The sequence below is a fragment of the Glandiceps talaboti genome, chromosome 11, assembly GCF_964340395.1.
Source record: "Glandiceps talaboti chromosome 11, keGlaTala1.1, whole genome shotgun sequence".
Taxonomy (NCBI): Eukaryota; Metazoa; Hemichordata; class Enteropneusta; family Spengelidae; genus Glandiceps; species Glandiceps talaboti.
The window spans coordinates 8,123,337-8,149,121 of NC_135559.1; the positions used below are offsets into that span (position 1 = coordinate 8,123,337).

Consider the following 25,785-nt stretch of genomic DNA (forward strand, 5'->3'; position numbering starts at 1 on the left):
CATAAATATCATAAATATGTGGATCTTCACGTGTTTTTTCAGATAACTATTTTCATAAAACCCTGTACTACACTCAGAGCACAGCAAAATTTTCATTTGTGTGGATCTTCAAATGGCGGGTCAGACCAACGAATGCATGGAATTTTTTTTACCACACTCTTTACATGCATAAAGTCTTTCATTTGTGTGGGTCCTTGTATGCTCTCTGAGAGTAACTTCCCACGCAAAACCTTCACCACACACTTGGCACGAAAGTGGTTTTTCATTAGTATGTCTCGTCGAGTGCACTTTTAGATCACTTTTTTTGCCACACTCTTCACATAAAAATGATTTCTTATAGCAAGGATATTAGTGACCCCACTCTCTATGACAATGGTGATCTTTATGAAACCTTCGTCCTCCTCTGTACATACAAGCCTTCAATGATTGGCTCAGAACGTGTCATGTGGTATGGACTAGTGACCCATATTGACCTCAATTTGCATAAAGAGAGGCAAAAGTAGTATTTTATTCTGTACAATGTCATACAAATGGTTCATTCTTTGCATGGATTGCCAAGTGTTTTTTAAAAAAGCCTTCATGTTTATAAATTTTACCACACTCATTACACGGATATATTTTTTTATTTGTGTGCACCACCATGTGTATTTTCAGATAGTTACTGAGTTTAAACCCTTTACCACACTCGTTACATACAAATGGTCTGTTATTCGTGTGTATCACCATGTGTGTCTTCAGTGAGCAACTTTGAGTGAAACCCTTGCCACACTTATGACAAAGAAATGGTCTCTCCTTTGTGTGGGTCTTCATATGGGTCTTCAGCTCACTATGTTGATCGAACCCTTTCCCACACACCTTACATTTGTTTGTGTGCAACTGTGCATGTTTTACAAGGTAGTTCCCTCTTTTAAAACCTTTACCGCATTCTTTACACACATGTGGTCTTTCATCGGTATGTGTTATAAGATGCGACTTCAACTCACCAGTTTGACAAAACCCCTTACCACACTCTGGGCATACAAATGGTCTTTGGTTAGTGTGACTCCTTGTGTGTTTAGTCAGATCACTTTGTCGATAATAACCTTTTCCACACTCTTTACACACACACTGTTTTTCACTTGAATGAAACCTCATGTGTTGGTTCAGGTCAGCTTTGACATAAAAGGATTTGCCACACTCTATGCATACAAAGGGTCTCTCAGTTGTGTGGATTCTCATATGTCTTTCCAGATCAGCTTTCTGATGAAACCTTTTCCCGCACTCAGGCTCTTTACATACAAATGGTCTTTCATTTGTGTGTATCCTCATAATATGTAATTTGAGATTTCCACCGTTTGGAAATGTTTTACCGCAGTTTTGACAAAGAAAGGGTCTTTCCTTTGTGTGGATCCTCATGTGCATCTTCAAAATACCCCTGCTTTTAAACCCTTTACCACATTCTTTGCATTTGAATGGTCTTTCATTTGTATGGCTCACCATGTGACTTTTTAAAGTTCCACTCAAATTAAATCCTTTACCACACTCTCTGCATATGAAGGATCTTTCATTCTCATGAGTCCTGGTATGTGATTTGAGGTGACTCCTTCGATAAAACCCTCGACCACATTCTCTACAGACATGTGATCTTGTTTGCGTTATTTCTGTACTTTTAGAAGTATGTGTCTGGTGCACTTGTCCCTCATCATCTTCTGACGCTACAGCACAAACAAAACCTGCTTGTGCTATCTTAACAGGCAAGGGGTGTTCTGGACCAGGGAAGGGCTGTTCAGGACCAATCATCATGTCTTCCTGCTCTCCTGAAGCTGTGTTACAGTCCGAGACTTCTATGATGTTTGACTGTTCAACTGCTTCGACAGTCTCTGCAGGAAGTTGAAGTCCATCTGTCTCGAAGCCTTCACTCGTTACTCTCCAATAATTTTCTGCAGTGTCATTGTCATGGTCATCAGGTTTCCCAGAATCTTCTTGCTTTATTTGCATATCCTCCGTAACAATGTCATTGGAAAGGAGATTTTCTGTACCTGTCATTGGTATGGCTTCGATTGTCCCTTGCACAGGTTTATGAGAATCATAATCAACATCGTTCAAATCATGTTTGATTTTATTGCTTACAGCATCAACATCAAAATGACTGCAGTTGCTGTTTGCAGTGCCTTCTTGTTTGACTATTACATTCTCTATGCTTTGTGTGGACTGCTCTTTAACTCTGTCATAGGATGCTTTATCAGAACAGTCTAGTGACTCCGCCACTTTACACACAATCCCACCTTCGTGATGACTGTGAAAAGCATCCTTGTTCTTAGAATCTTCTTGCTTGACTTTTATGTTTTCCATGTCGCATGGACACTTTCCAGGTATCTAGTAAAGTACAAGTAAACATAGTTTTTGTGTTAATGTAAGTATAATTAGAAATTCATTCGCAGAATAGATCTGCCTACACAATACTAATCTAGTGCTATCTGTGGCATCGAATCTCAAGATTCTCTTTTTGTCATGCTCAGTGAGGTCCTAAGATGACAATTCAAATTTGACCGAAGGCCCCCCCCCCCCCACACACACACGTCATGTCTTTGTTCATCAATCAGTAAGACTTTGACACAAAGTATCGCATCTAAAAATCAAATCATAACACTTCACATTATTCATTCTTGTTCCTTGTTACTATTCAGATACGGCTTTCCAAGGATTTCTGAACAGCAAGAAAGCAAATGAACCAGAAATGCCTTTTTGCTTGTTTGGATAGAACTGACTTGAGGCCGAGGTACAGGGGTTTGGCTTCCTTTTTGTTTGCTTGTTTGGGTTGAAAGAAATGAGCTGACGAATGTCTGTTTGAGTTGAGCAGAGACACAGAGGACTGCTTTCCTTCTGTCTGATTGTAAACATTCACCTGTAGAGTTATTGCATGGATCTATCGATTGAGAATACACGGTTATTGCCTCTTGTTCTGAACACATATTTCCAAAAGTAAATACTATATGGTGACTGACATTATTTTTCGAGCTACACTGTGTACATATGATATATGTATGTCCATTTAGTCATAGGAATGTGTAATATTGCTTGTATTGAAATGATATCAAGCAAGCATGTTCATTATTACATTATTCGACAGTTTGCATGTCAGAAACGCCTCGGTAAAACCAAACTACGGATAACCTGAGTTCATCAATAGGCAAGTTGGGTTGTTGACAATCTCTAAATCTGTTTGCAATGTCAACTGTAATAGGATTATAAAAGTTGTAACAGCTGATAACGTCCCTTGACTCAAACAATTCACTCCTTGAAAGTAACCTTGCACTCGGTACCACAGTTTTTCTCGTTCCATAGTTAGTTAAATAATTTTTTGAAAAATTAAGCACAGAGATACTTAAATAGCAAATTCCCATATCTGATGTCCATATACCACATGTAACATTGTCAATGTACAGTGCATGATGTATCCTAATGTTATGATCGCGATCGGATCGTGACCTTTCACCCAAGCCAGTTGTGCCTCGCGGCGGAGTAACACACTCACTAGTACTGGCACACATTCGGTCAACAGCATTTCAGTCTTGACCTAGTACCTGTACCAGCGATGACTCAGGCTTATCAGATGTAATTACAAAAAGCAAACACTTAGTTATGGTAATGAGCTGATAAGGATTGATAAGAAAGTGCAAGAATTGCACTTTGCTGGTAAAGGCGATGTTCCCCTCATGGTATTCGCAGCTGTCAATCCAGGCAACGCGTCCCTGTGTGCATACATGTACTGATGTAGCCATTGTGTAAACATTAGAGGACATGTAACATTAAAGACAGAACTGCTCTATAGAAAGAGGATTATGGCTAATCTATGCAAATGCAGGAAATTCAAACTGCTGTACAGAGCACTAGCTTCTGGGTCTTGTTTTCAGCATTTTTTCTGTGCTCTGAGAAACACACAGTTCATGTATCATGTACAAATTGTTTGTGAATGTTGTAGGATGGTAACTTGATACACAAATTAGTTGAAAATCAGTCTGTTTCACAGAATGAAAAAAAACACCTTTCCAAATGAGACAAATTCCCCTACAAACAGCTGCTTAGATTGTGTGTCATTCAGGATTATTCAAAATGTGCGGCATTTGCATGTGAAAAACCCAGATATAGGGAATGTTTATATTTTGGTGATTACTTGCCAGTGAGTCATCACAAGTTCTCCACCTCCAAACATACTGTCAGTCATATGCAAAATAGGGTCCCAGGCGCCACCAGTTGTATGTTTAAGCGCACTTGAATATTACCGTGAATGATTTCGAAATAATGAAAAATACTCGTTTGTAGAATCATAGCCTTTAAAAGGCAATTACGTCACATTTAGTTATGAATTCAAGTACATGTATCTTATTTTGTCAAGATGTGATCGTTGAGTTACACAAGTCAAAAAAGTGGATGATTCAGACACATCCTTCTCTCCTGTCTCAATCACTGATTCTCGTCTCGATTATGTAAATCCTCCCTGCAAACGGGACTATCTAGTATCTACATATATCTCGATCCGGGACAGTCAAATTCGAATCCTTCAAATCCGCTTACAAAGGTCGCACAGTTTATACCACAGTCGCTTGTAAACTGTTATTCCTTTCCTAAATCTTGTCTATGACGGTCCTAATACAGAACAATGACGTTATCATAGGGATTGGCGATATTCTTATAACATCGGTAGCGATGTCATTTCCACAGTCGCACACACAACACGTGCGACTGTGGAAATGACATCGCTACCGATTTTATAAGAATATCGCCAATCCCTATAATAACGTCATTGTTCTGTATTAGGACCGTCATAGACAAGAATAAAACCATTTAGGAAAGGAAAAATAGTTTACAAGCGACTGTGGTTTATACTTACCTGGATGACAACTAGCGTTGTCGAGCGGAAATCGAGGGACTTTATGACCAACGAAAATAAATCGAACCCAATGTAAGAGCGCCCGCAGGCGATGACCCAGCGATAGGAACAAACCATCGATATGTAATAGGGAGGTGTGTGTGTGGGGGGGGGGGGGGGGGGGGGGGTTACACCTGGCAGAGGAACTGAATATAAGAAAAATAAAACCCCAAAATTATGAAATTGAGAGATTAGATATGAAATAGTCAACATGATTTTTGACAAAAAATACTCCCGCAATGGTCAGGGTAACTATGAATTGATTATTTGTGGTTACAATGTATCAACATTGTTTACAACACAATAAGTAGTATTTATTATCACATTTCCCATTATGCAACATTCAACATGGCGGATTTGCAAGTTCCCTATTTACATAATTATTTCCTTTAGATAAAGTCATGAATATTCATTGTGCATCTAATGAATATTCATATTTGCTAAGACCCATAATGCAATGGTGTATTATTAAAAGAAAAATAGTGGTGAAAAAGAGTTAAAATTCTTGGCAACCGAGCTAGAATTATGTAATATGAAATCATGAAATGACTTTCAAGAACACAAAGTTCATGAAAATGCCTTTATTTCCTGGAGTAGCCTTCCCATTAACAGAAGATGGGATTTCTTGAACAAAGTACGCTGTAAGACTTATATTTGCATGGTGTATACTAGATGCATACAAGTTTAATAGTGTTTCGGTTTAATCGTGAAACCGAGTTGACTGGTAAGAATTTTCAATACAACTTTTTTTTATTTGTGACATGGCACACTATCTGAAACAAAATTTTCTAGTTTTCTCACTATTCAGAATCTTAAGAATCCATGATCATACCAAAACTACTGTGTATAATGAAATTACATAATTACAAACATGATTAGTATTGTAGCATGGAAGTGGATACGTGACTCTATTTTACATAGTAATAATAGTGAAGTTACCGTACTGGAATCTAGTAATAGAGTGAGTACGTAGCTTTCTTCCGAATCACTCGGACGTCATCAGTGTAATGATCTCATGCCATTTGTGCAGGTGACTTCCAAGTGGAACCATCTGACAGTAGACTATTATAAATAGATTCTAATTATGTAAATTCACTACTACTATGATTAGTATTGATTACATGTATCCAACCAGTGCATCGTCGTAAACCACAGCCTCTTTTACGACACGGCCAAAACTCGTTATTCTGCAGTGTGTCACGGAAGTAATAAACCTCTGGTGTGCGAAAATGAACCAGTGACACAGAAACTGTTATTGAAATACAATAATTAGATGTTATTCCCCAATATTTTGTATTTTTATATTAAATAAAAATATGAGTGACCTAAGGGGTCTTTGTCACTACGAGTCACTAGACGAATAGTGACAACCCTTAGGTCATGAGTATTTTCCTGCTGAATGAATAAAAATATTGGAAAATAACATAATTATACTAGCGCCAGTAATACCAAAGACAAATTGGGGAAAGTAATGGTAATTTTGAATGTTTTGACTCAAATTTTGAACACGGTAGAATTAGTGACATAGATGCACATTGTCGTGACATAGAATGACCAGCGTATATATTCCATATTTTTTGTTCCACTTGGCTCGTGCATGGTACATTGTATAATAGTCATTGTCTCCGGATGAAGCATTTCTGGTTAGTTGTACTTGATAATAATTGACTGACCTGTCCTCTTATTGGTCAATGCTTGAGGTGATTTTTGTATACTGCTTTGAGCACAGTGTAGAAAAGTTCTATATACACTAAGAACTAACGTTATCGTTAATAAAATAATGTACACATCTATTTTATGTGTAACCTTTGTGCCAGGTTTGATAAAAATGTTACACAAGAAAACAAATTGTTGTTGAATCTAATTAAAGTGATTTCCTTTTGACTTTCACAAGATAGAAATATAACATTCCACTACGACAAACATCCACATTCCATTTAAATGAAAGTACACAATTGTAAAACATTGGAATAAATAGAATTGCCAGTTTGATGCATTCCGGAATGACACAAGTTTCATGTTAATGAGGGTCGGTAGTTGATCAGACCAGAACACCATGGAGTCCACCAAATTATGGGTATTGATTCAAGTGTCCAGTTCACAATGTCGCGGCAGCCAATGTACTATGTAAAGTAATTTTCAGAGAGAAGCTGATATGACTGTCAAGATTGTCTACAGCAGTGGCATCAATTGTCGGTTTTTGTATCCCTAATCTTACGCTTGCTTTTAGTTTATCTTTACATGAAGTCTTTCCTTTCCCACTTCATAAATGAAAGTAAAGTCAAATGTTTTTCATTCCAAAGTTGTATTGGTGTCAGTCACTGAATGAGTTTTCATGTGTAATTTCAAATTGCACGAGTGATTATACCCATTACCACACTCTTTACAAACAAAGGGTCTTTGATTTGTGTGGATCCACGTGTGTGCCTTGAGACTGCTAGATCTGTTAAACCCTTTCCCACACTCTATGCAAATATGTGGCCTTTCCATTGCATGGATTCTCATATGTCTCCTTAGACTGCCACCTTGTTTAAACCCTTTGCCACAGTCCTTACAAATATACGGTCTTTCATTTGTATGGACTCTCGTATGTGCCCGTAGATCACAGCCCTGAAGAAAACCTTTCCCACACTCTTTACATATGTATGGTTTTTCATTTGTGTGGATCTTCATATGTTTTCTAAGATCAATGTCATGACCAAACCCTTTCCCACATTCTGTACATGTGACTGTTATTTCATTTGTGTGGCTTCTGATGTGTTTTTGCAGTTGACCACTTTGATTAAACCCTTTACCACATTCTTGGCATACATATGGCCTTTCATTTAAGTGGATCTTCCCATGTCTAGTGAGGTGGCTCTTTTGATAAAAACCTTTACCACACTCTTTACAGACATATGTTCTTTCATTTTTATCATGAATTCTCATATGTTCCTTCAAATGGATGTCTTGATTGAACCCCTCGCCACATTCCAGGCATTTAAAAGATTTTTCGTTTGTATGGCTCTGCATTTGTTCCTTCAGATCATTACTTTGAGAAAAACCTCTACCACACTCTTTACTTTCATTTGTATCATGAATTCTCATATGTTCCTTCAAATGGATGTCTTGATTGAACCCCTCGCCACATTCCTGGCATTTAAAAGACTGTTCGTTTGTACAGATCTGCATGTGCTCCTTCAGATCACCACTTTGATAAAACTCTTTACCACACTCTTTACTTTCATTTGTATCATGAATTCTCATATGTTCCTTTAAATGGATGTCTTGATCGAACCCCTCATCACATTCCTGGCATTTAAAAGACCGTTCGTTTGTATGGATCTGCATGTGCTCCTTCAGATCACCACTTTGATAAAACTCTTTACCACACTCATTACTTTCATTTGTATCATGAATTCTCATATGTTCCTTTAAATGGTTGTCTTGATTGAACCCCTCACCACATTCCTGGCATTTAAAAGACCGTTCATTTGTATGGATCTGCATGTGTTCCTTCAGATCATCACTTTGATAAAAACCTTTACCACACTCAGCCTCATTACATACGTATGGTCTTTCATTTGTGTGTGACCGCATGTGTCTTTTCAAGTGGCTACTTTGACTGAATCCTTGTCCACATTCACTGCATAGAAATGGCCTTTCGTTGGTGTGGTTCCTCATATGTGCTTGCAGAGTACCACTTTGTTTAAACCTTTTACCACATTTTTCACACGAATACAGCCTTTCATTTGAGTGGATCTTCTTATGTTCCTTCAAAGCGGTCCTTTCGTTAAATTCCTTACCACACTCTTTACACACGAATAGTCTTATCTTTGTGTGGTGCCTTATGTGTCTTTTCAAATTGCCTCTTTGGTGAAACCCTTTACCACATTCTTTACATATATGTGGTTTTTCATTTGCATGGATTTTCATATGTCTGTACAAGTGGCCACTTTGTCTAAACCTCTTACCACACTCTTCGCATACAAATGGTCTTTCATCTGTTTCACTAGTTACGCAAGTGTTCATTTGACTACTATTATTGAGACTTGTATCAGGCATATCAAATTCGATTTTGATTTGTTGTCCAGTTGAAGTGATACCAACAGCTCCCTTCTCTGAAGAATTATGGCAGGAAGAATCATTGAACACTGTACAGTCTTTTTGATTACTGACATGGCTTTCTTTTCTCATTTGGGCACTTGCACAGTTCTGTCTTTCATTAAAATTTTCGTGACCATCCCTTCCATGAGTTGAAACTAAATGCTGTATCATGATAGGAAAAGATTCTCCACTCGCAAAGTTTCCATGAACCCCTGTAGATATGTTATCATCTGAGTATTCCACTCTGTTTAGTTGTTCAACTGTCTTTAAATTGATAGGCTGGACAGGATTCTGTTTTTGGGGACCAAAATCCACAATTGTTGAATTTTCATGTAACAATGCACATTTATTATTGTCTGTGTCTCTTACTGAGTTTGGTTCTTCAATTGCCTTGTTCTTGTCTATCTCTCTGACTGAGTTTGACTGCTCAAGTGTCTTCTTATTGACACTTTTTAAGTTTTCTTGTACACTTGCACACTTGTTGTATGTGCCTGTTACTGGGTTGGGTTCTTCAACTGCCTTGTTATTGTCTATGTCTCTGACCAAGTTTGGTTGTCCAACTGTCTTGCTAAAGTTTATATCTGTGACTGAGTTTGGTCGTTCCACTGTCTTGTTAATGTTCAAGTCTGTGACTGCAACTATCTTTGGTTGTTCCACTGTCTTGTTAATGTTCAAGTCTGTGACTGCAACTATGTTTGGTTGTTCCACTGTCTTGTTACTGAAAACCTTGACAGCACACTCCAGTCCATCTTTCTGAAAATCCCCATTTGTTACTCTCCAATAATTTTGTGCAGTGTGAGTGTCATGATAATCTGATAGCAGAGTATCTTCTGTCTTTATTTTCACTCTCTCCTTCACTGTGTAACTTCCTTCAACCTTATTTGGTCTGGTGCCAACACTGAAATCGATTGGTTCATTAGAATAATTAAACTCATTTCTAAAACTGCTTGATTCATTATCATGATCTCCTCTATTAGTTTTTTGGTTGGTGTGGACACAGTCAGCAGTATTTTCTTGTTTGACTGTCACCTCCTTTGTGCATTTAATTAATTCTCCACCTCTGCCAGACATCTGTTGCCTTGAGCCATCCAGGGAATCTGTCAAAGGATCATTAACACTGCCGCTTCGATTACTCTGAAGCAAGTCTCTCTCCTTAAAACCTCTTAGTCTAGCTATCACCTTCTCCATGTTTCTGCAGAAACCACTAGCACCTATGAGTCAGGTATCTAGAAAAAAAATAAACACGAGTATGAATATTAATAATGATAATAATGTTAGTTTTTATATTATAGTGCTTTCCCACACTGTGCTCAGAGTACTTTATATTTATCACCCCTGGCATAAATCTATAGCAGTACAATAGCCTTTAATGCTTCCTCAAGTACCTGGGGAACACGCAATTTGCAATATCACCTCAGTAAGTGAAAATTATATGCTCAAACTGATTGGTCACAATGGGGAGTGCTAACATATGTCAGCCTAATTCAATAGTTGAACTTGCAAACCCGCCATGTTGAATGTTGCATCATGGGAAATGTGATAATAAATACTAATCAATTAGTATTGTAAACAATGTTGATACATTGTTTGTAACCACAAATGATTAATTCATAGTGACCCTGACAATTATGGGAGGTTAATTTCATCAGTAGCTCCAGATTAGGTATTATGATAACCACAGATAATCCCATAGTCCTTTGCATCTGAGCATGCTCAGTCTGAATTGCAAGTTCCCTATTGACTACATCATTCAAATGTAATTTAAATATTTGAATGTTAATATGTGTAAATGTACTGTTGTTGAGATGAGCATAAGAGCGACATGACTTACATTAAAGAATATTAAGTAACTAAGTATCTAGTAACATGCATGTTGTTAACTGCAGTTGGTGGTGTGATTATTCATCATTTGCTGTTACTAGAATTACAAGGAGTTAGTGAGGCAATGAAACAAAATCACAGATCACAAAGTAAACTGGCTTTGCATCTGTTTTGCCTGAAAGGGGGTCTTGGCAAAGTGATTCACACAGAAAACTCATACTAGTAGCATGTATGTAGAAAAAAAGGGTTGTCCATTCATTTTACATGTGCTGTCTGAGAAAGGGTTGGTAATATGATATTGTTCATGTCTAAAGAGGAGAGAAATTGTCTCTTTCTCTCTAGATATAGCCATTCACACCCCTGCTATCTTAAGTAATTACCACCCCCCCCCCCCCCCCCATTAGACTCACACTGTCTGCAGTGGGTAGATCTACTGGGCCATACAGTTAGAACTGTATGTGTCCCCATGGACTAGTATATGTATATGTATATGACAATGTGATTGTGTATAATGCATATGTATACAAATGTATGTAATACTATAGTGTATGTGTACAACATGTAATTTGTATACAAATGTATTACTAGTATTACTATTACGGGTGAGATCAATAGTTCAATGTTGTAGAATAAAAAACTAAATTCTTTTAATTATACAAATGTACATGCAAAGGTCTCAGACCCGCTAACCCCTCCCCCCCCCCCATCCCCCATCTAACAAAATTGGCCATAATTGAAAATTGTTTCAAACTGCACAATCAATTGCAAATCAAACTGTACAGAATGTAGTAGTATGTAGTGCTATGAATATAAAACAGCTCTTTTGCTGACACTTTACTTTATTTTAGTGCCCATGCACTAGTAGTAAACTTAGCGAAAATTCTTCCATTTATCAATTTGTCATATTTTACATATATTTGTATTTAATAGGGGCACAAAACCAAAAACATTAAAAGTAAAATCGATTTTGTAAGATGAGAACTAGAATGGCTCAACCCCCCCCCCCCACCACCACCCCAAACAACAACTCGAAAAGTAAAAGAATTTAGGTTTTTTTTTATCCTAGTACATTGTAGATTGAACTACTGATCTTGCCATATACAGCTGTTCTTACATTATACAGTATCTACCTTTCTTTGTACAAGGTACAAAAAAGACATTGTGTGTTTACATGTATAGAATGTTTTATATGTATACAAAAGAGGTAAAATCTACCGGAGTTTTCCAGGTATGTTACCATGGTTACTTAACAACATTTTGATAAATTATCAAGCAAATTATGGAAATCTATGACGTACAATGAGTTCCCCTTTGTTCGCAGGTTCCTAAAGCCATGGAGGTCAAATCTTCGACCTCCATGCAAAAATGTGTATAGGTGCTCTAAACACTGTAAATACAGTTCCTGTATAATGGTATAGTCCTTTATACTTTTCTCAACTCCCTGGGGATCTTTTCATTACAGCCTGTGGCTGAGAGGATTAAATCTTGTTTGTCCTACCAGGTCCCCATTATTAACATTGTTCACTTAATATAATGTAAGCATTATTCTGCCTGCAGACGACAAAGCAACAGCACAACAGACTCAAGTAATAATGTCTGCAAGCTGGATTCCGTGTAGTTATGCGAAGAAAAAAATGGCGTTCTAATCCTGAAAGGGTTGTCAAGCTTGGGTTCGTTTGACCATGGAACTGGTTCTACTTCCATGGTTTGATGACATGAAAACAGCGTCACTGGCCAGGCGGAACGCAGAAGCGTTTCAGTTAAACACCTTCTTGTAGAACAGAATGACTGTGATTACTCGAGTTGAATTTCACATGTCTCAGGATGTATTACCGTAAATCATATGTACAGATGAGATACTACGGTAGTCTGTTTTGATATGCTTAAATTAACATAGTGATAAAACGTATCAGGTTTTCCTTAAAAGTTAACGCAACGATCATTACTTTGGGGACTGTAAAGATTGATAAGTGTTTATGCCTACCTGCTAACTAATTATATATGTATCCTGCCAAACGTGTGTACTCCCGACAAATCACACGCCAACTCGCTCCACCATGGACAGTGGTGGGTGTACGGAGATTATCAATGACAAAGCGTCTGAAAGAGCGCCCGCAATCGATGACCTTAAATAATCTGCTATGGTAGCGCAGGGCACGGCATGATGATATCTGGAAGGGGGTATTTAAAAAAAAAACTTTCAAAAAAAACTTTCAATAGTAAAATCGTGGTTAAATTACTGGATGGGTATAAAATATAGAACGGAGACCTTGTAAAACAGAAAATTTCACACAACCAAACGAAATGATAGATATCAAAGATAGATACCGCCAAGGTGACGAGATTTTCAGCAAGCATAATAATTCTAGAAAAAACTTCTTAGAGGTTTTGGCAAATTTAAGTTTTTTTAGATATTACCATTTGCTTACAAAAAGTTGTAATTGCATCGATATCATAGAGAGGAGTTATCTATTTTAAAACCTTCTCAAATAGAGATCAGAAAAAATCTAAACTTACGAAACATGTAGGTAACACAAAAGTACAAACAACCCAGCCAGTATATAATTTTACATTTCTGGTCCTTTTTAATGCGTGTCAACACAACATATATTTGTTAAATAAATCCCGTTATGAAAACAATATCACATGAAAATACAAAAAAAAATTACTAGCTAAAATCGTGATTGTTGTTGTTGTTGTCCATTTACATGGCCTATCATGTCCAGCAAAAAAATCTGCAAACGATCCAAGATCTCATGCTCGCTGCTAGCCAAACCTCATACTTGTCAGTGGGGTCGGTCCCCAAAAAGAAATAAATGCTAATTGAAGAGCGCCCGCAAGCGATGACCTTTATGTTCGCTAATAGAGCCTCCGGAGAAGTGTCTCGTCTACTAGACTACAACCTACAGGTAAAGTAGTTATGGGAATACTGCTAGCATTCCAAGACTATATAAATAGTCTAAAGAATCGGCCTATCTTTCGACACAGACCCAGAGACGAAGATGACGTTGTTGATCAGTCCGTGACACTAGTTAGAGAATATATTAACTACAAACTTTCCCACAGTGGACTTGTCAACAAACATGGAGTTCCCATCGATTTGGACGACCTGTCTGACGTGTCATCTCACATAATTGTAACTGGTATGCAGTTGGAGACATTCCACCCAAACATCTACAAAGACGTTTGCCGAAAATTACACGTTAGTTTGACATCAGAAACCGTCGTGACCGATGCTTTCCATGAAGTTGCCAATGAATTGTTCCGAAATGGCATTACCTGGCCTCGTATAGTTTCTCTGTTTGCGTTTGTTGCATGTCTGGCGAGCGAGTGTGTTCTCCAGTTTCATCCAGATTTTGTGCACACGCTTGTGGATAATTTCAGAGACTTTATGGAGAAACACTTGGCAGGCTGGATATTGGAGAGAGGCGGATGGGTAGGGTGAAATATTATTTATTTGTTAGAAACGAGTAGAAATTACAGCATTATCGTGGATCAGTGTCCCGTAGTTCTCGAGTTGAACTTTGACCTCCTTTTCGTTTCCTCATAGACGCTCTCCAACGTCTATGGGTTGTATTGTGGATGGCAGTGTAATTTATGACTAGGTTCTCAAATCTTAGCAAAGCACTGGACACAGGAATAAGCCATATTTTAATGTACACACAGTCCACACACATTTTACAACAGTTGCTGCTATATTTTACTAATGGTCAACTTGCATGTAGGGTACTTAAATCTGTAGTCATGGAAACTGGACTCACAGGATTTGATTCTGGTTTTGTCCAAAGTCAGAATGTTTCCAGGCTGTGTATAAATGCAGACGTGAAACCATGCATATTCCTACAAAAATACCAACAATGCATTACATATATGTATGTCATGAAATTAACCGTTCTAACAGTTTCCCCCCTTTTTTTTCTTTTTAAAAAAACAAACAAATAGATGAGCATTGTGACAACCATGGATGGTTACCGATACAACCACTCATTACGTCTCAGTACATTAATAGGTGGTGTCGTCGGATTCCTAGTTGGCATTCTTATAACTGGAACAACCTAATTTGGAAAACAGTCTACAGGGGTGAACAAATCCACTGGTCCTGGGTCTGGGACTAGCAATTTTTTCAGGCGGACCACACAAATTTTACCTTGTCTGGTCCATCGAACCAGCACCTTACTGTTAATAACTGTGTTAAAAAGTCGTCTGAATATAAGATTCATAGGTAAGATTTAATGTTTCACATTAGCGGGACCTGGGACTGCTAATTCTTTCAGCAGGACCACTGGCTTTTTGAAGGCACTGGTCCAGGAACCATGAGTTCACAAAATTATTTGTGCACCCCTGAGTCTACAGTCACAGCCAACCTTGTTGTAGTTTAGAAGCCAGAGTGTATAAGATAGTTAGCATTGCTGATGTTTTAATATAGTAAGGTAGTGTCTTCAGGTTCCTAGTTAGTCAGTGTGCCCTCTATAATGATAGCCAAATTTTGTAGTTCTGAGTCAAAATGATGAAAACTGACATTTCATGTGAGTCACCACATAGTAAGAGATAGGGGAACACCAAATTTTGGTGCATCAGTAGAAATCGTGTGCATTAGTTGCCTGTCAAATTGGCTTAGAGGGCACACTGTAGTTGGTATTATTATAACTTGTACAACCAAATACTAGGATTATTCTAAACTCAACCAATCATGTAAATATGATTATGTAATCATATGACCAATATATAATATCATATTAATGCAATTTGTATTTTAATGAAAAAAAATTATGAATTATTTATATTTTGGAGATGTATTTATATATTCGTACCAAATGTAGTGGTCTATATTGAGAGTACTTTTGTCATAGGATTGAAACTGGCTGTTTTAGGGGCAAGGGGTAGGTATGTGTGATATTAATACAAATTCATTTGAGGATGAATCCCACTGTGTACATTTCATTATCCTCTGTATCATAACTTTCAAAATGCATTTCTATAATATCTTACTTGATTCATGTCCAAATTTTGTAAACTTTAATGAGTCAGACCTATGGAACTTTATAACGACCAATAAGCCTAGAGCAACTAGTAAATTTATTCAACAAGTATACACCAGAAGGTGTTATCGTTCATACATTTCATCGTAGTACTGTTACTTTACTTGTTATGATTGTCCTCTTTCCATTTTCCTGTTTCTTTAGACTAGTTATTTAATTTGGTTACAAATAAACCTGATGAGCTGGATGATGTATTACCTTTCTGCTTTTTTTATTGTCAATTAGTATGTTCACCTGTCACTATAATAAACAACTCTTACTTTACTTACTTACTTACTTACTTACTTACTTACTTACTTAACTACCTACCTACCTACCGACCTACCTACCTACCTACTTACTTACTTACTTACTTAGTTACATATGTACTTACTTTCTACATGCTCACTCACTAACTCACTGACCTACTTACTTTACTTACTTACTTACTTATGTACTTACTTACCTACCTACCTACCTACTTGCTTGCTTGCTTACTTACCTACCTACTTACTTGCTTACTTACTTACCTACACACCTACTTACCTACCTACACACCTACTTACCTACCTACTTACTTTACTTACTTTACTTACTTACTTACTTACTTTACTTACTTACCTACTTACTTTACTTACTTACCTTACCTACTTACTTACCTACTTACTTTACTTACCTTACTTACCTACTTACTTTACTTACCTTACTTACTTTACTTACTTACTTACTAAACTACTTACTTTACTTACTTACTTAGGCATTACTTACCTACTTACTTTACTTACTTACTTACTTACCTACCCACCTACCTACCTACTTACTTACCTAGCTATTTACTTTACTTACTTACTTACTCTACTTACTTTACTCACCTTATTTACTGTACTTACTAACTTACTTTACTTCCTTACCTACTTACTTTACTTACTTACTTTACTTACCTACTTACTTTACTTACCTTACTTACTTTACTTACTTATCTTACTTACTTTACTTACTTACTTTACTTACCTTACCTACCTACTTACCTTATTTACTTTACTTACTTACCTACTTACTTTACTTACTTACTTACTTACTTACTTACTTACTTACTTACTTACTTAGGCATTACATAGGTCAAATCTACTTGAGGTCCTAGAGTATTTTAGCAAAATTTCCTTCTCTAAAGTATACTGCAAGATTGTGATAGTACTTTGAGATTACTGTGTGTTGATATGTTAATACCACCAGGTATTGAAAAATCAACGCAAGCTTTACCAGAAAACCCTGACCCTCCTGTAACCCCCCCCCCCACACACACACACACCTTGTTAATGTTATGTGCACCTCAGAAGTAAAAGTCTTATATTTTCGCCATTACTTTGTTGAAGATAGCTTGAAAGTTTCATTGTTTCTGCATTTTTAATATGCCTCAACCAATTGGTAGTACAGTGAGTGGTTACATATAAAGCAGAATAAGGACTGAATCTTTCAGACTATGTTTAATAAAATGCACAAAATACATGTATATAATCATACATTTCTGGTATCCAAAATGATTCTATCTGTATTGTCATCATACAAATTTTTTAAACAAGAGGTCAAAATGATTAAAAAAATAAGCCATAATAGAATCCAATATGGCCACCAAATATTTATTAACTCAATACGACGATACAGATTGTCGGTTTCCTTGAACTCCAAAATGTCTTTTATTGTTTGAAAAAAGGAACAGCAACAAGCTTTCATATGGAGTCGTTTTGAGATATTTCCAGAACTTTGATTCTCAGGGAAATTGATTCCCTGAGATGCATGAGGTTGCTCTCTCCAAAGTTATGGTACAAGCAATGGCAATCTATGCAAGGTTTAAAGGGCCATGTTTCAATCCCAGGTTATTGCGTTAGTGCTCAGGCTACCAAATAAGTGGCCTTGATGCCATTATTATAACCAACTTCTTAGATATTCCCCAATTCTAGGATCCATCCCATCTGAAATGTAGGCAAATGTGTACTAGTACAGTGTAATGCTGTCACACTTCGAGCCTCATATTATATTTAAACAAAAGAATAAAACATTAACTGCCTAGAGGGCGACATTCATTACGAGTAAATTTAACGACATAATACTTTATAGCTAGCCTGAGCACAGCCTGACTACAACCCTAGACCCTACACGAAGGGTCTATGCTACAACCAGTAACAAGAAACTGAATTCAAAATTCCACAACTCATCAACTCGTCCATTTTATTTTTTAATTCTCTCGACACAAAACACGGTACATTTTTCTATAACCATCACCACATGAGATTTTCTGTTCATCTAACTATCAATATGGAGTTCTATTAATCTAACAATGAATGTCTCCTATGTTACCTTAACACCATATACCTTAGTGCTGTGTTTGAGAGTATGTGCGGGGGGGGGGGGTGTACATATTCATACACACAATTGTGCACAGTGGTATATATTATAAGTGTATACTTATGATACAAAGACGTCATTTAGTATAATTCAACTCGTGGACGATAAAGTCAGCAAGTTACCCTGGAAATGATTGCATTACATGCATTACATTCATCCTGTTGATATCACGAATGAAAGAATACAATTAACTTAAGAGGCCACTAAGCAGGTGCCAATTTTACGTTGAATAAATTGTATGATATAAAACATATCGGTTCTTACTTCAAGTCAATAATATGTTTTTGAAGGATGTTTAGTAGAATAGCCCAAATCACTACTTTTTTCACTAATTTTATCTAAAATCATTTTGGATAATGAAAATATATCATGTCACATTGAGTTGTATCGTATCGTGTTATATTGTCATTTGCATTCTATTGTATCATACCAAAGGGCCTCATATATATCACGTTACATCACGTTTTGTATTGTATTGTATTGTATTGTATTGTATTGTATTGTATTGTATTGTATTGTATTGTATTGTATTGTATTACATTGTATTACATTGTATTACATTGCATTGTATTGCATTGCATTGTATTGCATTGCACTGTACTGTGTTGCATTAATATTGCATTGTATTGTACTGTATTGTATTATATTGCATTAATATTGTATTGTATTGTTTGTATTGCATTAATATTGCATTTCATTGCATTGTATTGTATTGTACTGTATTGTATTGTATTCCATTCCATTGATATTACATTGTATTGTGTTGTATTACATTGCATTGCACTGCATTGTACTGACAGCTGATCTGAATTCGATGTACACAATGTTATATGTTCACAAACTATAATAAAGAAAAATGGCATGATTTAATTTACATGCAACTACGTATTCAACATACATTTACCCCTTTGCACTTCTCTCAAAATGAAAATTATCACTTTTGATTTTTTCCGGCTACAAATTGTGTAGACGTCAAATATACAATTTAGAGCGCTCCGAAAATCTTTCCTAATAACTGTTAGTCAGCAGTTCTTGAAAAATGAGTTCTCTTTGTAATACCTTGGGGAAGACACTACTCTAATACTAAAACGCTTTCCTGAATTTGTTACTGAACTACTCTCCAACTATTCTTTATGCGCATGCGCAACTGTCAAAAGTAGTTTTACTGCTCGATTTATTGCAACGCAGACCTCCCCAGTGTCGGGGCCAGGGGGTCACCAATGTACACCTAACTATCATCTAGTCATGTTTCAAAGCTTTGTAAGATTGACGTCATTGTCTTGCTGAGAAATGGAATGGCACTGACATGGTGATGATTAAAACACAGACAACTGAACTAATGTACGTTGCGCGAAATTACCTGGAGACCAATAGATAGATTGTTAGAGATGATACCATGATAGCAGGAGTCCTTTGCAAACTCACAGGAATTAATCAACAGCATGGTGTGATTGAACTGTGGTGAAGTCTGCAGTTATGTCTGCCGTTCAGGTGGTACAGGATCATTAAAATGAAATGTACGAAATAGTACATGTCCAGCTGAATTAGGCTGAGTCTGCATACAATTTTTTATGCAAAGAGTTTATTGGTAGTAATTTACTGATGTGCGTATATATTTCTTGATTTAGCCATGTTCTGGAGTACATTGGAAGGCATGGAAAAGGCAAACATATTTGTAACCGAATAAATAATAGCTTTTTTGGCAAGCTGTGGTCTTGTATTTTGTAACAAGTAACAACAGAAATGTTGGATAATGTGACATTCAGTTTATATACTAACCTCCTGATCACATCTATACTGCTATGGATTGAAACTAGTAATCTGCTATGCCATGGTATGTAAGGTTATTTCACCTGCTAATCTTTATGCCCTCCCCCTACCCCCTTCCCTTTCGTACTCATACTCATGTCAATACGTCCTATCCTTTCCTACTCCTCAATCCTTCTGTCCTGTCTTTATTCCCTACCCACCTTCCCCGGCTACCCACCTCCCGCTCCCATCCCCCACACTCCCAAGTTGCCTTCGTATCTACCAACATACATCTAGACAAATAGCAGCAATAAGATTGACAGACTTGTCGACATTGTGTTAATCATCTTCTCTGGTCGTTTGTTGAGAGTCAGGCTGACGTGAACATGAATAGTGATGCAAATTTGTGTGTGTGTGTGTGTGTGTGTGTGTGTGTGTGTGTGTGTGTGTGTGTGCGTGTGCTTGTGTGTGTTTGTTTGTTTGTTTGCTTTTTAGAAAGTAAAGTATATATATAGTAAATTTGTTTGTTTGTCTGTCTGTCTGTCTGTCTGTCTGTCTGTCTGTCAGTCAGTCTGTCTGTCTGTCTGTCTGTCTATCTGTCTGTCTCTGTCTGTCTGCCTATAGACTGTGGAGAGCCTATGGTCTGCCTGTGTGTGTATGTGTTGTGTGTGTGTGTGTGTGTGTGTGTGTGTGTGTGTGTGTGTGTGTGTTTGGGTGCTTGCGTGCGAGCTTGTTAGTAACGAGTTTCGTTTCTGACAACATTATGTAGTTTTCAATAATCATGATCAAACAGCACATCTTCAATTCTCACATTTGTATGGCCTACGTGTCGCAGTGAACGTTTTAAATAATGAATATCGAAGTAAACACCTTTTCTATCATGACAGGCATTTAATCTATTAGATGTCTTCAAGGTCCAACATAGTAAATATTCCTTGTTGACACAAATCACTTTGTATGCAACAAATACAGTATAACCTATGAATCTATAATGGTCAATCTATTCAAGTTACATCACCACAGCTTAGGTTAGAGGTAGTTGATGTCATTAAAAAAAAGTTGTCATTTAAAGTAAATTTCCCTCCGGATACAATTCTATGTATAAGGAAATTGCCTCGGTTCGTCAAACATAGATATATCCATTTTCTAATCCAAGACATCCACAGCAGTCGACGGCTTTATCCAAGACACGTGTCGAAGGGTGGGGGGGGGGGGTCACGTTTGAAGTCTTAATTCAGCTGACATAGAGGTAGGCTTAAAACTTTATACGACTGGCCCTGACCCTTTATACTGATATTCTTTTACCTTTAGCTGAACTGTCTCAACCCAGAACACTTTTTTTTAACGCGTCTTATGTTTGTGAATTCGAAGTTTTTCTAGGACTAAAAATTAGAGCGAAAGCAGTACAAACTCTATGTATCCGCCTTAAGGCATAATCTAAAATTGATGAAAGACAAATTCCCACTAGACTCTATCCTTTGCGGCAAGGCAATGATGTGGCGGGTGGGGAATTGTGTTGCATGTACCTAGGCAGGAGAACTCAGTGATATATCTTATTCAGAAACAATGAGTATTCCCAGTTAGGATGATCGAAGATAGAAAAGACCTTATTTCACCAGAATTAGGAAACTACAAGGGGTGAAAGTGATATTCTTTTATCCCGCTATAGATGCAAAGAGGAACGACTGGCGAGAGCTCGAGATTGACATATCTTCATGAAAACAATAAATCAATATATTTCACACTAGTAAACAATTTTACGCACCTCGAGGCATTTTCTCGGAATTTCAGAACTACCCTGTCCTCTCATTATTGAATTGAGTGATTTTCTGTCATGATAACTTATTTAATTATTTACATAGATTCTTTGAAACCTATCGATCAGGTCAATGCATTCGATTGAAAATTAAATAAGGAAAAGAGAAAATTGACTAGAGAATCGTTTAGGCTAAGACACCAAGCTTGGTATATATATATATATATATATATATATATATATATATATATATATATATATATATATATATATATATATATATATATATATATATATATATATATATATATATATATATATATATATATATATATATATATATAGTTTTACTGCCACTGCGGTATAGAGCACTGTCTTAGCAGATTGATACTCACCGAGTTATATATATATATATATATATATATATATATATATATATATATATATATATATATATATATATATATATATACATATATAAGTATCTAAGTATATAAGTAGTTTTTATATAGAAAGGCAGATGACAAAGATTTCTTAGAAATCTTTTCACAGTGTGTAATTTGGGATATCAGGGATCAAATGATAACTAAAATAATAAACACACACGTAAATACTTTTACTGAAAACACCAGAGACTAGTGTTTTTCTTGCTGTTGTTGTGTTGTTGTTGTTTGTTTGATGTTTTTTATTTGTTTGTTTGTTTGTTTGTTTGTTGTCGTTGTTGTTTGTTTGTTTGTTGTCGTTGTTGTTTGTTTGTTTGTTTGTTTGTTTGTTTTTGGGTTTGTTTTTTTTTTTTTGGGGGGGGGGGGTCGCAACAGCAAGCGAGGCTTGTGTTCTCTTGGTCTCAGACCACTGTAGAGAATGTTATGTACCGTCTATATATCAACCTATTACTTTCTTATAGCCTGAAGGACATTTCCTTATAGAAAATAATCCCTTTGTTAATCAACGTTGTCAAGATTTAGTTTAGGAAACATTGTATAGAAAGATGGCCAAGTATTAACCTATTGTGCGATTTTAATCAAGTTGCAAATGAATATAACTTGTACCAATGCTTTTAATTCTTCACTGCTGTAAGGCAGAAATCATTCATTTGCGCTATTTCGATTCACTTCCTGCGACCTTTTCACTTTCAATTCATATTTGCCATGCCGTTTTCTTCTCTATTTCAGGCTTAGACATTTTGTCAGATTCTGTATAATAATTTTTATTGTGTTCATTCATTTGTCGATCCATTTTCTTGTTGCACCGCCTTTATTTTGTAAAATAGTTGTATTTTGTTCGGATCACACTGGAATAAAATGATTTCAAGCAACTGGGAAAGAGCATAATCTTGTTAATGCTAATGCCTTTTATCGGTCACGTACACGTATCTTGTACATCTTCGCAAACTGGAAAAAAAAACTTCTTAAAATGGACAAATTACAGCCAGTTGTAGGTTACTGTTCACTGGCTCTGTTTGATACAACCACACAAAAACCTGTAAGAGAATTTAAACCTTTTGATAGCAAGATTGAATGAATACAGTTTCTTGCTACATATTTTGTCTCAATGAAAGGAATAGACCTTTTGTCGGTTCCAAGATGCACTGCGCGTCTCTCCATACAATGCCATGTATTGTGTACGCGCCGAGGGGTTTGCACGTGCTACTCAGAGGGATGGTTGTCACCTGACCGTACCCAGGGTCTACCCGTAAAACCCTCTCTGTCGACGTTATTGATGGTGTTTAGTCTTTGTTCTATAAAATCTCCCATAATCAAAGACGTTAAAATGTCTTTCCATCATTTCCTGATGAAAATGTTATTTCAAAAGTAATAAAGACAAAACAAATCTAACAAAATAAGCGACATGCTCTCGCGCAATGCATCTTGGAACAAGAACATTGACTATTAACGTGTCACTATACGGGCATTAAACGACTGGTGCCTGTGTGTCTGCGTCTAGTTACTGTATGTTTACCAAGAACTGCATGCGATCTTGCTACCTTAACGTGTACAATATACAGTTTCTTATTAGTTTCTGCGTGGTTGTATCAAATAGACCCAGTGAACAGTAATATGCAAGGCGCTGTAATTATGAATTAGAATAAGGCACTGTTTGAAAGGATTGTGTTTGACCTGGGACGTATATTAACTTCAACTAGAGAATTTCGTTCTACTTAAGCCTGTGCACTGCTAACGAAATCCAATAATTTGCAAAAATCAAGTTACTTCGCCATTTTAGAAAGAACCTTCGGAAATGATAATAAAAGGCGTAAATTTGCGGATATGGTTATATTATATGAGTCGAGTTGCGTAAGTTGCCTGGTAGCGTGGAAGTTGATAAACTCGCTCTGCAGTGCTTCCGACAAAGCCGAGTATATCTATAACAGAAATATCAACAAATGGTGTATTTCATATGCACAACGTGTCTCTTTAATTTAGATCTGATAATAGATCTTTTCATGTACCCGACCAACTCTAATTCAATAACCCCAATAAAATGTGTTGCTTGCCATAAAGAGTACTGACAGAAAACATTACTAATGAAATCGAACGCTTTTGTCGGTTTTCCTGGAGGGGCTGAGAGCGGCTATTATTTATAAAAATGATAGTTATTATTCAGTGCACGAAAACATATGTTATTGACAGATACAAAAATGTTACTGCAAACTTAAATGGCTCCTGTCCAAACTGTATATCACATTGTGTGTATGTGAAGTTTAATTGACCTCAAATTTTGAATGGCGACCTGAATAGTATCACTAAAATGAAATTATCATAAATGTATTGATGTAAAGTCAATGCAACGCAATGACAATGAACGAAGAAATGAAAAGCAACATTCTTGCACAACAATGCACACGTCGTTCTATTCACATCAAATGTTATAGATGAAAGCAAAACAATTATGTCGATATTGAAATTTATTGAAAACGTCATTAAAAAATACATTTATGAGATACATTTATCGACATCGATTACCCACTTACTCGGTAGCGTGTTAAACATGTTTTTATGTTTCTATGAAAATGGGAAATAATAGCAGAAATAAAATTTGTAAAAAATCAATTAATTACTATATTGTCGTAAAATCTATTTTGCTAGCATTCACATTGCAAAATTAAATGATGTGTTGTTTATGCAAAATTGAATTTAGACTGTTTTAGGTTCTGTCTGTTGCCCCCATAATATATCAACATCGTCAAGTCGGATTGATCATGAATGTACGTAAGAGCATGGAAGTAGGGGTTATAGTTCCATGGTAAGAGTGACTAATAAGTCCATGGATTGATCTCGCATACATACTAACTGTCACATTGGTTCATTCAAAGGAATATATCATGATTCTTTGAGGTTATTGAATCTAGTACTTTAAAATTGTCGACCTTCAAAGATTGTCTGTCAGTTGGTGAACATTATAACAAATTAGGTGTAAATTGTTGGCATAAATGGTGCCGTTTTTACTCCGTGGCGGTTCGTATTACTGAGAGAACCCATTGTATTGCCGACTTGCTAACCTCTATTCTATTAGGTCCCCAATTATACAGGTGGGTTGATTGAGGCACAGTCATGGTTCAAATCTCGCCCAATGACTTTAGCCACTCAGAAACAAACGGCAACAATGCGGGGTTCGAACCTGAAACCTGCAGATAGTCTAGTCCAAGCCGGCCACTCTAACAATTTACCCATTATGACTCCACATCTATCCATCTATCGAGCTATCTATCTGAAAGAATGCCCAATAATGACTGCTGTGAATGCCATTTAAACAGACAATTTCGATGACAGGCAATTCCCACCAGCAATAACATTCAATCAGACATCTTTGTCTGTCCTTTCAACGCCGTCAAAATTGTATTTGACAAAATCAAGGAATCATCATGTACAGTAATCTAGTTATACTCTGTCACATTCCAGTGACACTTCTCCTTATTTCCCATGGGTGGCATGATCCTAGAAGCGAGGTGAGCTAATCTTACACAACTTTTTGACACTCCAAAACAAAATATTCATAGCTGAATATGCTTTCTTACTGAAGTATAAATTCCAAAGAAAGAATAA

The 25,785-nt window shown here is 36.6% G+C and overlaps 2 protein-coding genes across 2 annotated transcripts; one reads left to right on the forward strand and one right to left on the reverse strand.

Annotated features, from left to right (window-relative positions):
• Positions 1–260: 260 nt before the first annotated feature.
• On the reverse strand, positions 261–4,943 carry LOC144442538 (uncharacterized). Its single transcript, XM_078131910.1, has 2 exons — positions 4,871–4,943; positions 261–2,355 (listed from the first exon to the last, which is right to left on the reverse strand). The coding sequence occupies exon 2, from the start codon at positions 2,329–2,331 to the stop codon at positions 523–525; it is 1,809 nt and encodes a 602-aa protein (XP_077988036.1). The 5' UTR covers positions 2,332–2,355; positions 4,871–4,943; the 3' UTR covers positions 261–522.
• An 8,774-nt stretch (positions 4,944–13,717) lies between these two features.
• LOC144442571 (bcl-2-related ovarian killer protein-like) lies at positions 13,718–15,702 on the forward strand. The gene is made up of 2 exons (XM_078131951.1): positions 13,718–14,252; positions 14,759–15,702. The coding sequence occupies exons 1-2, from the start codon at positions 13,737–13,739 to the stop codon at positions 14,873–14,875; spliced, it is 633 nt and encodes a 210-aa protein (XP_077988077.1). The 5' UTR covers positions 13,718–13,736; the 3' UTR covers positions 14,876–15,702.
• The last annotated feature ends 10,083 nt before the right edge of the window (positions 15,703–25,785 follow it).

Excerpts from the sequence above, each read along its gene's own strand:
- LOC144442571 (XM_078131951.1), top strand. The coding sequence starts at position 13,737 with ATGGGAATACTGCTAGCATTCCAAGACTATATAAATAGTCTAAAGAAT. Across the intron at positions 14,253-14,758 it reads TATTGGAGAGAGGCGGATGG|ATGAGCATTGTGACAACCAT; the intron begins GTAGGGTGAAAT and ends ACAAACAAATAG.
- LOC144442538 (XM_078131910.1), bottom strand. The coding sequence starts at position 2,331 with ATGGAAAACATAAAAGTCAAGCAAGAAGATTCTAAGAACAAGGATGCT.